Below are 15,230 nucleotides of genomic sequence, written 5' to 3' on the forward strand. Positions count from 1 at the left end.
CTTCAAGAACAAGGTAGGAGAGCAGAGGAAAGGAGAGTGGAAGAGAGGGGAGGAGAGGATTACTGGTAAATGAAGGATTATGGGAGACCGGCGTATTTGCAGAGCCAAAGACAATACAAATAGCAAAAAACGATTCTCTTCCTTAAACAGAAAGAAATGAAAGGGAAAATATTTATGTGAGTTGCACACACTTCCAGAATTCTTATAGGATTGCTTCTACACCACTGAAGGTATGAAGACAAACACTAAAATTCAATGGCTGGGATACGGATTTGTGGGATCATCCTTCTTGTATCTTACAAGTTGCAGACTCACTCAAGGGTATGCAGAGTTACATCAGGGGGTACCAAAAAAAAAAAACAAAAAAAACAAAACCTGCTGAATTCTCTTAAAAACTCTCCATCAAAGATTAGCGCGTGGTTGCTCACAAATGTTTTCTGTAAAGACCTGCTCCTCTTCTTCTGATCTGATCTCATTCTGCATGCCCAAACTAAGCACCAAGTACTCGCCAATCAGGGGCAGAGTAGGTGAGTCTTCGGGGCGTGTGACTCCAGTGGCTCCAGTGCTGTGTGGATCTGAAAAAACAAGGCCTTTTAGCACACAATATGTTGCCTAACTTGCCCAGTTCTGGATAATTGGTTGAAGCAACCTTGCCCCAACATCCATGGGAGGAACTGGCAGTGGAGGCAGTCCCTCAGTCTCTCGAGGGCTACCATGTCTGAAAAAGCCAGCATGGTTTATGAGTCTAAAACAAATGTTTGTTATACTTCCTTTGGGTAGCAGGATTACAAATACAGGACAATCTAGCATCTTTTGAATGTTAGCCATCTATAGAGTATAAGGGGTATAGGGCTTTAAAAAGTCTGGGAAACACTGATGTAACTGGGTGGTCTGGATATTAGTGCAAACACTGATAAAAAAAGTAGTACTATTTTTATTACTTTGGCACATAAATGCAGTCAGCAGCATTACTATCACATGTCCCTGTCAAATAAAGTCTTTTTTGGGGGATATAACATGAAAGCTGTTGCAGAATTGTCTTGCTATGCAGTGGCCTCTCAACCTCCATGTCAGAAACACGAGCGAACACAAGGGAGACAATGAGTGAGCTAAAAGGAGTGAAGACAATGAAGAGAATAAAAATTGAGGCAGTGAACAAGTGAGGAAGAGACTGATGAGAAACTCAAGGACAAGGAAGTCAATAATGGACAACACATGCATTCCTGGCTCTCTGAAAACTGTTTCATCAGCTGCATCTTATCTGCTTGTTGGAAGGACTATGCTGCCTGCAGAGACAGGGATGCCACACACACACACACACACACACACACACACACACACACACACACACACACACACACACACACACACACACACACACACACACACACACACACAAACACTTCCAGACACACTCCCAATGGTTCCCAGATAGCAGCGTTTACAGCAGACTAGGGGGAGACCCAGCTGAACACACACACATACACATGCCCTCCTGCCTGGGTAACCTGCTACTGAATACTGTTTTAAACCATTACCAGCCAAGACTGAGAGACAGGGAGGTCCAGATGGATGAGTAGGAGACATGTGACCAACAAAAATGAATTTAAAGAGTAGGAGAATGTGTGAGGTGAGCTGAAAAACTCCCACTAGCCCCATGTGGCCCTCTGCGCCACACCGGCTAAGTGCTTGCCAGACAAATTGCTTTGGCTGGCAGCATGCAGTGAAAACAGCATGAAGTGGGAACTGTGAGTGCTGTAGTAGCTATTCCTTTCTGCCATTTTGGCCCTTTGTAGCATCTATGGGACTGTAGGAGGGAGATGACGAAATAAAGTCAAGGCTCCCTGAGAGTCTCTCCTACTGTTTCATCCCCTCATATGTCCATGTACTCCAGGGTTACTGTTACAGACACACATCAGCTATAGCTGCCATAGCAGCTAAGTATACTTAGCTGCTATGGCGTTGTGTTTGTAGGATCCTTCAGTTGCTACTTCTAGAGGGTAAAGTTTCTGGTATCCAATTCCTCAATGCATCCTTCTCGAGGCCCGAGGCCCTTCTTCTCAAAAAGGGTTGAAAGATTTCCTACCGAGTACCTCCTGCCCTTCCAATTCCTAATGCTCAGAGGTCAGGGGAGCAACTGCAAACTCTAAAAAAAGAGCAGAAAAAGAAAAATATGAGGTGGTGCGGGAGGAGGAGTAAGAAAAAACAACTTACTGTATTGTTTGGCAACTTAAATAAGTGGTAAAAGAAAAGCAGCAAGATGTCAAATGGCTTATCATCATTGAGCACTGCAGTGGACTGAGCTCTTGTTATCTCTTAGCTATTGTTTTGTCAGCTGAAAACGTCTGTTGCTGGCGGAGCAGACTGAGGTGGGTTCATTAGGCTTAATGGAGCCGCACAGGGATTGAAGGGAAAAAAACAGCTCATGCAAATTCTAATGTATCCTCAAAGTGGGAAGCCATATTTGGTTTTGGTTGTTAAGAGTCCCACGTGTCAGGGTCAGACAGCAGGATGCCCCTATGGGACTCCACAGCAGAGGAGGAGGGGAATGAGGAGGACATGGAGCAGGAGGAGCACGGGTTTACGGGGAGGGGGGGCGGCACAGGGGAGGGTGTATGGATGTGTAATTTAAAGGAAGAGAGAGAGAAAAACAGAGAGTGAAATGGAAATAAATCTGAAAATTTTGGGAGATAAAGAGCTTGACGCCATTTTGCTTACTAGTGCCAGACAAGGAAAACCCAATGACCTGCAGCAAGAGAGACACAGAGAGATGAGGGACGCAGGGGAGGAGAAAAAGGCAAGCTGGTTTTGGTGCAAAGCTGGCAGACAAGAGAGATGTAACATCTGGTGCCCGCGGCCCTGAGAGCCACCGTATCATCCACAGATGTGCCTGCAGCCCTGCTGCGCTGGCCAGGTTTGAGTCATACCCCTGCCTATGAATGACAAGTACAGAGGGACATGGTGTGATCTGATCAAATAGCTCATCAGGCTCCCTACTGCAACCACAATCAAGCTTTCAGGGGCAGCCCAAACTCTTTGCTGGCTTTCAAAGGGGCCCTCTGCAGAAACACCTCAGTGTAGCCCACAAATCACCAGTTGGATTTTTATTTTTTAAGACGGGAAGGGAGGTTTGTGTGGGTGTCCCAGAGCAGCAGGTTGCAGGTGACTCAGTCTCTCAGGTTTTTTATCATTGAGGTATTAGCACTTAGTCAGTTGCCCTCACACCACACACATCATTAGTCATCCATGAGGACACAGTCGGAGTCGCAGAGCAGGAAGCAAGCAAGTTTATTTCTTTTTTCATTCATTCCTTATCTCATCCTGACACTCCTCTCTTTATTTGTCAGTGCATCATTTCTCAAGTCACAACAGAAGTGTTTGTGTGTGTGTGTGTGTGTGTGTGTGTGTGTGTGTGTGTGTGTGTGTGTGTGTGTGTGTGTGTGCGTGTGTGTGTGTGTGTGTGCAGGGGCTCTGGACACATCTTTGAGCAGATGTTCTGTTCCCATTGCAGGGTTCACCAGTAGTTAAACAGCCTCGGGGGTGCACAGGGCTTTTTACTGGAACGTGTTGTTGGGTTCATATCCTTTTTCAAGACTCTTCCCCCTTGTGAAAGGCAGAATATTCAGTGACTCATTTCCTATTTCATTTTTTATTCCAGGAATTCCAGCCAATGTTTTTTTTTTTTTTTCATGAGTCTAATCTAGCTGTTTCATCCGCTGTGTGTCTATTCTTTGCACACCGAGCTGACAGGTTCTATCTTCTCCTGTCTTTCTTTCCGTTTCGGTAGCAATTTCCTTTGTGTTCAAGCATTGAATGTCAAAAAATGAACAGCCCAAATCCAATTTGTCATCTTTGCTGGGTGCCTGTCCCTTTATGGTGCTCACAAGTGACTTTTTTATGTTTAAACCACTTCCATTCATTTCACATTCAATTTTTCAGTAAAGGTATTATCTTCTCTATCTTTTCCTTTTCAGTTTCTCGTAGAAAAGTCAAGCCTGCTTTACACAGGACCTGCAATCATTTTGTATCAGTTCAGATTGTTTTATCAGCTGACAGTCTCTCACTACCTTTGTATATCTCCCTCTAGTATTCCAGGATCGGCAGTTTGTGCCTTTGACATGGAGCAGCTGGCTGCTGTGTTTGATGGGAGGTTCAAGGAGCAGAAATCGCCGGAGTCCATTTGGACGCCTGTTCCAGATGAAGTCATCCCCAAACCAAGGTGCAGATGGCTGTAATCAATTTATGCACCTGTGTTCAGGTTGTTATCAAAGGTATATGTGAAGAAAACAGCATTAGCAACTGAACCAGATTCAGGTCAGCCAAAGCGCTGCCCTAAAAAGGAGTGTTTGTAGGTAGCTCCTCTTGGCAAGGGTTCATACATTTTATATGAAAAGGAACTACACACCATGCAAGCAGTGATATATGTGTTGCAGGTGCCACTTATGGTCATTTTCTTACAAGGTACAAAGAGAATAAATATAGCTGGAATGGAGAAAGTAGGGAAAAAGCCTGTGGAGTCTGGAAATATAGGTTGGAAATACATTTTTTTTTTGCAAGAATACAACTGGGCTGTCACTGACAAGAATTACCTTTTGAAAACAGGATAGCTAAGTGAAAGTGAGTTGGTCGAGACAGCTTGATTATATAGGTAACTACATCTTCAATGAGGTCTGACAGTAGAAATAAGAGTGCAGCTCAATCCCTGCACCATCTGCCTCACCTGAGCTGACTGTCTCTTTTTTTTCTCCCCTGCAGACCAGGTGGCTGTGCTGTTCAGGGTTCCAGGTTTAATTCTTCCAACTCCTTCCCTGATGAGATGCTGAACTTTGTCAAGACTCATCCTCTGATGGATGAAGCTGTCCCCTCACTGGGACAGAGACCATGGATAGTCAAAACCATGGTCAGGTGAGAACGAACTCAAACAGAATCTCACTCAGACTATATTTCTTCTCAGCATCATGAGGAAAAATAACAAAACTTTTTGGAAAGTTATGACAAGTATTTACTCACCGTATATTATTAAACGCTGCAGTCTTCTCAATGTGCCTGTGTGGGTTCTCTCAGGGTTATCCAGCTTCCTCCCTACACACCAAGAGAGGCTCTAGACTACCCCTTACGTGTGAATGAGAGCAGCATTGTTTCCATCAGTATGAATCTTTTGAAAGTTTGCCAAAAAAGCAAATTAGTTGTTTTTTAGGAATTCAATTTTTTTTCATCATTTTTGGCATTTCCATCCCCCTTTTACATTGTGATACTTCAAAATGGACATAAAAACAGGTTGATGGAAACCCAGTGAGTGTGAATGTATTTTATGTGCATATCAGCCTTGTGATTGAATGATACCAGTCCAGATTTACCGCACTACACACCTGCTGTCAGCTGGGATTGGCTCCATCCTTCCTGTAGAAGATAAGCAGTGCAGGCAATCAATGAGTATTTAATTTGCTTATTGTATTTAAAGAGCAGGTGCTGCATAATTAGCACTGGGGGAAATTTGGGAAAGACAAAAGTGACAGGAGTTCGAGGTACAATTAAGGTTAAATGTGAAGCCTTGTCACCGCTGTTAGTTGGGGGTTTGTGTGTGCACAATTGGCTGTCTGCACGTGGTAAGAATGTGTGTCCTTGTTGCTTTACTAGTGCCTTCGTGGTCAGTTGGGGCACCTGTGTGGGCAACAACGCGTGATCTTTCAGTGTGCTACATACCCCTGATGAAACCCTTTGCCACCAGGTGTCAACGATGTAGCCGATTCCATGAGTGACAGGAACCATGTGGTAGTCCGTGGCAGTCCAAACTATCAAATAAAAGCAATCCTAAACTCTGCCCGATACAAAAACTGTGCATTTCCCATTTTTAAAAAAATTGAACAGAATTCAGGCAGCAATTAATTACATTTCTCTCAAAGCATATTCAACAGAGCAAATAAGCAGTATAGAAACATGGTTTCCAGACGACACTATTGTAAACACACACATGGGCTGTCTGCTGGGGCTGTGAAATCCTTCTGCCTGGTTGGGTGGTGAAGCAGCTGTAGCGCATCTTACCCCCCCATCCCTCGCCGTCCCCTCCCTCTGTCTCTGGCTTCTCCTCCAGTGTATTGACTCACACACTGGACTCTAATTCAGCAACACTCCTCTATTGTTGCAAGACAAGCCCATTTATTTGACTGCTATTATTAATGACAAAACGTCTGGCATAATCAGTTTATTATGCAAATGTGATGAACAGTTTCATCTCCATGGAATTGATTCCATTTTGCAGTGACTCAAGAGAAAATGATTTAAACTCACCAGATTACATATTTTATAGCTAAACCAATCAGTTTATCTTTGCAGTTGATCTAAGACGAAAAGTCCCTCCTAGGTTTTAATGCAGGACTCTCCTTGTCCGCAGGTACCAGCTGAATAAGATTGTGGTGGATACCGAAGTTGGGCCATATAGGAACCGCACTGTTCTGTTCCTGGGTTCAAGCAGAGGAACCATCCTCAAATTCCTAATCATGCCTAATCAGGACAACACCGTCACGAGTAGCAGCATCTTCCTGGAGGAACTGGAGGGATTCAACCCTGATAGGTAAGACATTAACGCAACATTTAGGCTAAGCGCTAATATTTTTCTGAGATTTAAGGCAAAGTAAGAGCCAGAAAAGAATTTAGTAACTGTAAAACACTCGTTTGTCTTCTGTACTCAAAGTACAGCAGTTTCATTTTGTCAATAAGATAAAGATGAAACCACGTTTGACTGCGTAGGCTTGAAAGTGTTCTTTCATCTAACTCTTGGAAAGAAAGCAATTTTCCTAACATGTCTGACATATATGGCTCTTTATGTAAAAGAGCGGAGAGAGGGAAGACCTGCAGGATTATCTAGGTAAGGGTTAAATGGCATCCAGGGTTGATGTATAAACAGCACTGGGAGCTGGCAGCATGATACGCCCAGAAAAAGAGATACAAGAAAGGAAGAAAAAAAAAAAAGCCCTGTGACATGTGCTGGGAACATGATGTGTCCTGAATTATGCAGAAAAGCTCACCTACTCTTCAAAAGAGGCACATAACTGAGTAGGAGTGGAAAAGGCAACCCTCACACTGAGAATACAAATGGAGCAAACAAAGACGAATAAGATTAGAGGCTGATATTCATTATCAGGAAATTTAGACATCTTCACACTGTAGAAAAGCATTGGGAGAAAACATCAGAATATAATGAAATGAGGATAAAATCACATTATCTTTCATCTTGACTAGAATTACACACTGTCAGGAAAATTGACCCTGCATCTTCTGTCTGAAGCTTGATCATATTTAATATTTAGACAAATGATTTCAGAGATTAGGGCATCTTTTCCCTCTCTAATTATCATATTGCACATGGCAGGCAGCTTCACTGGATGCCCATCATCACCTGAGTACAATGACTGCTCAATCTTCCTTTTTCTTTTGTTCGTTGTTGAGATGCAGCGCAGCGTTCCACATGGTAGCTGGATACAGGGTGGAGGAGACAATGACTGTCACTGAGATGCGGCTCTTGGCTGGTGATTATCTTTCACCGAGTCTAATTAGAGGCATTTAAACAGAAAGTACATGTTTCTAAACACTAAATGACTGCCATGGTAACTGTGCTGCCTGATAGACATTTTTCTGCAATAAGCAGAAACAAAGCGACCTGGTTGGAAACACTTTTGTATTAGAGCCCAGTCTTAGTAATAAATGTCCATCCTTTTCCAGCCTCTCTCCAAACACGCTCCCCAGTGTGTGTCGCAGCATATTTGTTCTGCCTTGGAGTTGACAAAATGAGGGGAAGGCATGGCAAGTGACATAAGGGGACTGTGTGAGGATGATGAGTGGTCATGGACTGGAGCCAGTGTGTGAGGGGTAATTTGGTTTGAATGGTGAGCCCACCAGGAGGTTGGTGACAGTCCAGCTATCACAGCAGGCACCTAGCTAATCAGGCGACCCAGCGCAGACACATCCAGTTTCCTTTGTCCTTTTAAACTGCAGGCCAGGCCACCTCCAACATCACCTCAAAGTGATGCCTTGTGCCTTGTAATAACCCTCAGGGTATGTAGACCACTTATCTTGGAATCCTTTATGTAGTCAGCACAGATAGAAACCACTGGTTTGTGGCCGTTGTGTTGCTATGACAAAGCAGGAAATTACCACCCCCCCCACCTGTTATATGTGTGAGTGTGTGTTTATTTATATATATATATATATATATATATATATATATATATATATACACACAGTATATCGTATTTGTCTTACATTCTGGAGGTATTTGGCAGTGGTTGACTTCCTTGCTGTCTTCCTGTGGTTTCCATTCACCTGTTGGATTCCAAAGTGCTCTGGATGCTTATATTTCCTTCTGTAAAGTTGAGCCCTTCAGTGTTGATCATCTTGCCTCTCCTTGATGCCATCCGCCCACATATGTCCAATCACCACCGAAAGACATCACTGGGTCGTTGCTGTAGATCCTGGTGGTGTAGCTCAGTGAGTCAATTTCTCACTCATTCCTGGCGTGCAGCTTGATGTCATCAACGAAGAGCAGGTGGCTGATTGTTGCCCCGCTTCGGAATCGGTATCTGTAACCACTCTTTATGATGATCTGACGAGAGGGGTTCAGGTCTATGCAGAACAGTCACGGTGACAGTGCATCTCCTTGGTATATGCTGCACTTGATTGAAGTATATATATATATATATATATATATATATATATATATATATATATATATATATATATATATATGAATATGTGTGCTTGTGTTTATGTGGCATAACCTGATTATTTTCACATGCATGCATCTTTTCCCTACATTTTTTTTTGACTGCTTACATTGTCTACTCTGCCTTTTTACCCACCCCACCCCTACCCCCCAACCCCCCGCATCCCGGCACTCACATTTTTATATTGGCTCTGAAGAATGACTCACAGCTTGGCTTTAGTGGTCTGATAGATTCTTCTTAATGACTGTGGGCCTGCTGCTATGTTGTTACCACAAACCATCCAGATACAACTGATGTATGTGAGTACATGCGCATTAAAAGGTACTAATGAGATGCAGGAGGCAGGTTTGTGTCGGCTGTTGGGCCAGATAAAAGAGATACGGCTCCTAGCTGAAGCTGTACATGACCGGCTGACCCTTCGAGCTCATCAGTCAGCAGCGTACATGATTGGGCTGACACGGTGGCATCCAGCTCCACTGATCGTTGTTGCTTTTCCTTTTATTAGGCCATTTACTTATAGAGGTGTTTGTGTTTCACACTTAATGGTGGAGAATGATTTTTTTTATTCTTGTAATACTCATCAGTGAGGTCAGAGGTTTAATACATACTGTAATTGAAATTGCTTAATGTGTTTGTGTGTGTGTGTGTGTGTGTGTGTGTGTGTGTGTGTGTGTGTGTGTGTGTGTGTGTGTGTGTGTGTTTTGCAGGTGTGCTGAAGACTCTCCGCTGGCCAGGCAGCTGTTGTCTCTGACTCTGGACCGGGCCAGCCACACTCTGCTCCTGGCTTTCCCCTCCTGTGTGGTCAGAGTACCAGTGGCGCGATGCCAGCTCTACTCCAGATGCATGAAGTAAGTCTGAAACAGGTCTTCCAAATACAGAAACAGAAAAGGAGAGCCTAAGAAAAAAATAAACTGGACCGAGAAACTGCGTTCCTCTCCAGACTATTTCTCATTATCAACTCCAACTTAAAGCATTACTTCACACAGAAAAATTTACTTTGCCTTTCAAGTACTCACAGTTAAGTGTCTTGAACTCTCAAACACTTTTATTTGAGCTAAAAAACAAAGCTGAAGAAGATTTATGAGGACTAGAAGATGTTGGCACAACCAGCGTTTAGTTGAACTCATTCACACTAAATCATGGTATGGCTGAACCGGAGGTCTAAGTTTTTTGTTTTTAGCTCAAATCAACATTTTTGTGGATCACTGAGCATATGGTTGGATGTTCAGGCCGGACAAAAATATATGGCTGCTCTTGTCTGACTTCTGGAGTCTCCAATATGTCATGCTGGAGAGAGCATCTTTGTGGACTGATGACGCCTGACTGTGAGAACTTGAGAGACAAATTCTGCTTTTAAGATCAAGTAACGGTTTGTTGCTGTCCTAGAGCAAAACTAAAGCCTGTTATGTTGTGATAAATTCAATAAAAAGGTAATAAAATGCTCCTCTAAATGAGAAGATACGCTAGTATAACATAAACAAAATCTAAAAAGGTTCAGAGAAACTGATGATTCAGTATTTCTGTCTTCTGCAGGCATTTTACTGCCTGTACATGTTCACTTTTGTACGTCATTGATCCTTTTTTTTTTAAAAAAAACAATCCCATTAAGAATAATGTTGTTTGGTTGTCTGGATCGGCCATTACCACTGTATCACAAATGCGCCACAATTTTAAAAGACAATGATAATGGCTGTTGCTTGAAAATGTTAGTGCAAATAAGGTATAATAAACAAGATATATAAGGGCCATGAAGGGTTAGAGTATGGAGTGAGACAAGGAAAAGTGTAATTCATCGTCTACAGAGAATACATGCATTACTTTTTAAATTATACATCAATATCCGTATTAAGCAGGTGTTTTGTAATGCAACTTGGGTCATCAAAGATCAAATAAGATTTTTTATGACTGAAATTGATTATAGAAATCAGGGTGGCAGCAATACAATAGACAGGGAAAATAAGTCAATAGTGTAGAATTAAAGATGGACCAGAATATGATATGTAAAAAAGGTTTAAAGGTAAGTCATCACAAAACCTCTTTTCTTTGTGTTTCTATGCTTAAAATGAATGCAGTGGGAGAAATAAATCCACACTATCTGAAGCATCAGTTCAGAATTGACTTACGTAGTTATTCGTTATCTTGGTGCGAATGTGTTTGAAAGAGCAGTGGAGTAGATGAGAAAGTCACGATACGTAATTAAACACTGAAAAAAGTAAGAATATCACAAGTGAGTGTGCATGAGCCGTAATGTAGAGGCTTGCTGGTAGACTAAACCGGTGGCTGTGGACCGTGGGGGTACCCTGACATACCAGCTCACATCAGCACATCAGCCGTGTAGCATGTTCACTGATCCAGGTGAGCCAAACAAGCATGTAATCCTGAGCACATTAAGAGAGCTTCAATGCTTCCAAGGTGTGTTTAATGTATGTGTGTGTTTATGTATTTAGTTATACTGTTGTGCCTTTTAACCACTGAGATGTGTTTCTGCATACCTTTGATTTGTATTTCAGCACGGTTACACATCTTAATGCTCTCTATCTTGCAACGGATCCTTTTCTGTCTCGTACACAACGTGAAGTCTTGACTCCTTCTCAGGCCTCATTGTTGGTGCTTTGTTTTGAAATAAATTCTGAATGATTTGACAATCGTTCACTGCCTAAAGTCAAAGCCCTGCCAAGTTTTATTCCTAGTCAAAGTACATGGTATTTCAATTAGATAAAGGAGCTTGTTTTAATAAATTATATCATGAGTTTCCTGTCACACTGGCAGATTATTTTATTTAGTACAAGCAAAAACATCATGACAAAGTGTTTTTGTTTGTGGGCAAGATGAGTCCTGATAAGTTCTGACCAAATATTGAAACAGGGAGCATTGTGGGCCACCCTGGGCCATGTCCTGGGACAGCGATCCCAGCATTCAGATGGCTACCTGGAATTTCCTCAAACTATCTTGCATAAAATCTTTAATCAAGGTCCATTTACCATCTTTTCCGGAGCTTTTAACTACACGTAGGAACCGTGGGATGTGATTAGAGGCTCTGGTTGAATTAAAACCAGAATGTTTGTCCAGACTGAACCACTTTTCTGCATCAAGGAGCAGCACAATGATTGTTCTCAACCGTCTTACTTCACACTTGTATTCTAACTTTGACAAAGCTAATGATGACAAAAATAGTCATATATCAAAATCAAGCAGGTTGCCAACCTTGACACTTTCGTAAAAAACAAAGAACTGAGTGAGAATTAGGAATTTATTTCATGGTGTTTGTAATTTCAAGTTCAGTCGTCGGGTCTTATGCTTCGTTCTTTAGTAGTAAATGTTGTAGAGATCAAGTATATTCAACTAACTTTGAACCTACTTTAAATAGAGTGTTGGAGTGAGTTTGTGACTTTTTGTCTTTGTAGAAACTGTATTGCCTCCAGGGACCCGTACTGTGGCTGGACCAGAGGAAGTACCTGTTCTTTCCTCAGGCCTGGGACCAGGTAAGATCCACTCCTTTGCCGTGTGCGTGAGCACACACACACACACACACACACACACACACACACACACAATGGTCTACTTCATGCATCCATGCTGTGTCACCTCACAATTTATCACACCTCTTCTGTGCTTTCCATGTTTCTCTTTCCCCCTCAAGGTTGTTTGTTTCATAACAGACCTAGCACATCACATTCTGTAACATTTTTTTCTATCTGATCTGACATCCTTGGTTCATTTCTACAATTCTCAGAACGTATGTGGCCTCTAAGAGGACTATCTGCTCTGTGGACACTTATTGATTCAAGATGTCTGCTGCTGCTGCTGCTGCTTTTGCTCCTGCTGCTTTTGCTGCTGTTGCGGCTGGTATTACACAGTGTCACGTTCTTTCATACCATTTGTCACTGAGTGAGACTGCATGTTGTCTAACATAGTCTATGTTAGACGATGTGTGTGTGTGTGTGTGTGTGTGTGTTTGTGTGTCTGTGTGCGTGTCTGTCTTCCTGAACGTCTACCTGAGTGTGATTGTATGTGACCTGTCTCTCCTCCTGCTACTGAGACGCGTCAGTCTGTCTTGACGGCTCACCTCCAGCCATTCCTGCCTTCCTCCAGAGAAATCAAATCCCTCTTTAGCCAGCCTGCTCATTGAATTAGGCCTTGAAAACACAGGTGTAGTGCCAAGAGAACAGACAACATGGGTCTTAAAGACCACCTCGGGCTGGACGCTTATGCTATTAAAGGCCTCTGTGTTGGTCCTGATTTGATTTACCAAGGGCAGTCAACTTGGCAATCGATTTTGCTTTGAGTTACTGTGGATTTCCTCATGTGGGGATGGAACCTGTGTTTGCAGACTGACGCCAGATCAGAGCGTAGAAGTTGGAGATGAATAAAAGTAGATTATGGTATTGCCACTCTTGAAGTAGAAATGTTAAGTTGTATGTAGTGTTTAATAGAAGTACTGTCGATTTTGTCTGGAGGATATGTGACTGTGGTAGGTGTCTATCTTTGTTTGTTGTGTATTAATTTTGTTCATTGTTATTATCATTGCGCTAAAGAAGTTAATTCACGACATTTTTCACCTTTCTAAACTTCTGTCAGTGAGTGTAAGGAGTCGAAAATGGTTACAAAGTAGACTTTTCACATTATTCAGCAGAGAAACATGTCATCCATCTTCTTCAGTCTAATATGAAGCATTTAAAAGAAGAGCCAATACATCTGAGAAGATACATTTAAAATAAAAAAAAACCCCACAGAAATATATAAAGAAACTGCACGCACACAGGCAAACCCACAGGCATGTAATGTATACAAAGCAAATGACCCACTGTGTGTGAGAGGCAGCCAGCTGAACTCCGAACATTATTCTTTATTAAGATGACAACCGCTGTAGGTTCTCAGCCCAGTTAGACTCATTTGTCACAGTGTTTTTTAGGCATTATAAGCACGAATGTTGGCTGCGCTGCTGCCTGAGCTTTTAGCTTATTGCAGAATAGCAACTTCTCAGGCACTTGTCCCAAGAAGCATCAGGGAGTTTGTGCTCTGTTAGTTAAAGGTTGTTTGTAGGCCAAATAAAGCTTGCAGAGACATGAAAAAGTGTCTGTTTGGAGATCCTTGTCTTTATCAGTATTTAGCACCACAATGGGAAAAGACGACGTGGTGGTGGTGGGGGGGGGGGGGGGGCACTCATGAGAGTGCATACCTCTGCTAACACCTCGATTCAACATACATACATCCGATGTCAATTGTGTCAAATATCAGGAGTATGCCCCGACAATGTAATAGAAACGCTCATGCATTAGTCCGAGGCTAAAAGCTAAATTTGTCTGATTTTTGGTTACTAGACACTTGGAATATCTGCATGGAATACTTAAGAGATAGCAATTTTCTGCTTATCTTAGCTAGCATACCGACCGCGGTCTATCAACATTAAAAGTTACACATTTTCAAAGTATTTGGGGAGAAATGGGGGGGGGGGGTTATTCTTGTAAAATGTCGGTGTAAAACGGACAGCTGGTGCGGTGGAACATCTCAGTCAACACAGACGCTGTTGAGTCTATATGTCGCACCTCTAAGGGACTCTGGAATGCTGCATAAACTCACACACTCAGGGGCTACTAGAGCACAGTCACAGCCAAAACGTTCAATATAATACCCTAAACCATAACCTTTTGTCAGAACATAGGCAACTTCATCTTTTGTTTAATGTCACACAAAAATTCAGACTCACATGTCTGGGGGGGGGGGGGGGGGGGTCAAAGGGGGCAACTGTATTTAAACTTACTACGCTCTCCTAGTCGTAAGATGGAGATGGAGATGCCCCTCAGCTGAATTCCTCTCTCGTTTAGTTCAAAATCAAAGCAGTTAGCCTCACCAACTCGTGATTTTTTTTAAACACATAGTTCCATCATGTCTCGGGGAATATCACATGTACCTTGGCGGAGTTCTTCTAGTTTTTATAGTGAGACTTTTGGAAAAAATAGTTTTCACCATTGTGATTAGATTTGAAGCTTTTATTCATAGGATTCTCTCCCACAAACACACACCCTTCCTGAGCTGGCTCATTGCTACCTGGTTGTATTTTCCCTGATCTAATCCAGGACTGGGAGCAGTTGTGTTATTCTTGTGAGCACCTGGTTTCTGTGCTGTTCTCATTTCCTCTCTGCTTCCTCTCCTCCTGATCTGCTATTGTCCTTTGGGTTTTCTGTGCTCTCCTGTTGCCACAATGGAAACTTCTTTTTAAAGGACAACATTCTAGAGTAGTAGAAAGTAGACCCTAGCTTAATTCAGTAGAATTATAGTGTATATATACACAGTCTGATTCAGCCAGTCTATATTTGTACTGGATCAGCCCTCTGCCTTCTTCCTCAGTGAAACTTCACTTAAAAGAAACACTTTTGAGGTGCTTTTTTTTTTTTAGCATGACTTTTTTAGAGTTTGTGTTCATGTGTAGGCAGCACGGTGGTGCAGTGGTGAGCACTGTCGCCTCACAGCAAGAGGGTTCTGTGTCCAAGTCCCGGCTCAGGCACAGGA

General features: G+C 42.5%; 1 protein-coding gene across 1 annotated transcript in view; it reads left to right on the forward strand.

The window, feature by feature from the left end:
• Positions 1–15,230, forward strand: part of sema6bb (sema domain, transmembrane domain (TM), and cytoplasmic domain, (semaphorin) 6Bb) — a 125,778-nt gene that overhangs the window by 84,110 nt on the left and 26,438 nt on the right. The window contains exons 11-15 of the mRNA XM_086223953.1: positions 4,088–4,219; positions 4,756–4,905; positions 6,392–6,571; positions 9,428–9,568; positions 12,125–12,202. Coding sequence (XP_086080079.1) covers positions 4,088–4,219; positions 4,756–4,905; positions 6,392–6,571; positions 9,428–9,568; positions 12,125–12,202 — 681 coding nt within the window. The remainder of the gene's footprint in view (positions 1–4,087; positions 4,220–4,755; positions 4,906–6,391; positions 6,572–9,427; positions 9,569–12,124; positions 12,203–15,230) is intronic.

The sequence above is a fragment of the Aulostomus chinensis genome, chromosome 14, assembly GCF_037954235.1.
Source record: "Aulostomus chinensis isolate RoL2024-O1b breed Wild chromosome 14, RoL_Achi_v1.0, whole genome shotgun sequence".
Lineage (NCBI taxonomy): Eukaryota > Metazoa > Chordata > Actinopteri > Syngnathiformes > Aulostomidae > Aulostomus > Aulostomus chinensis.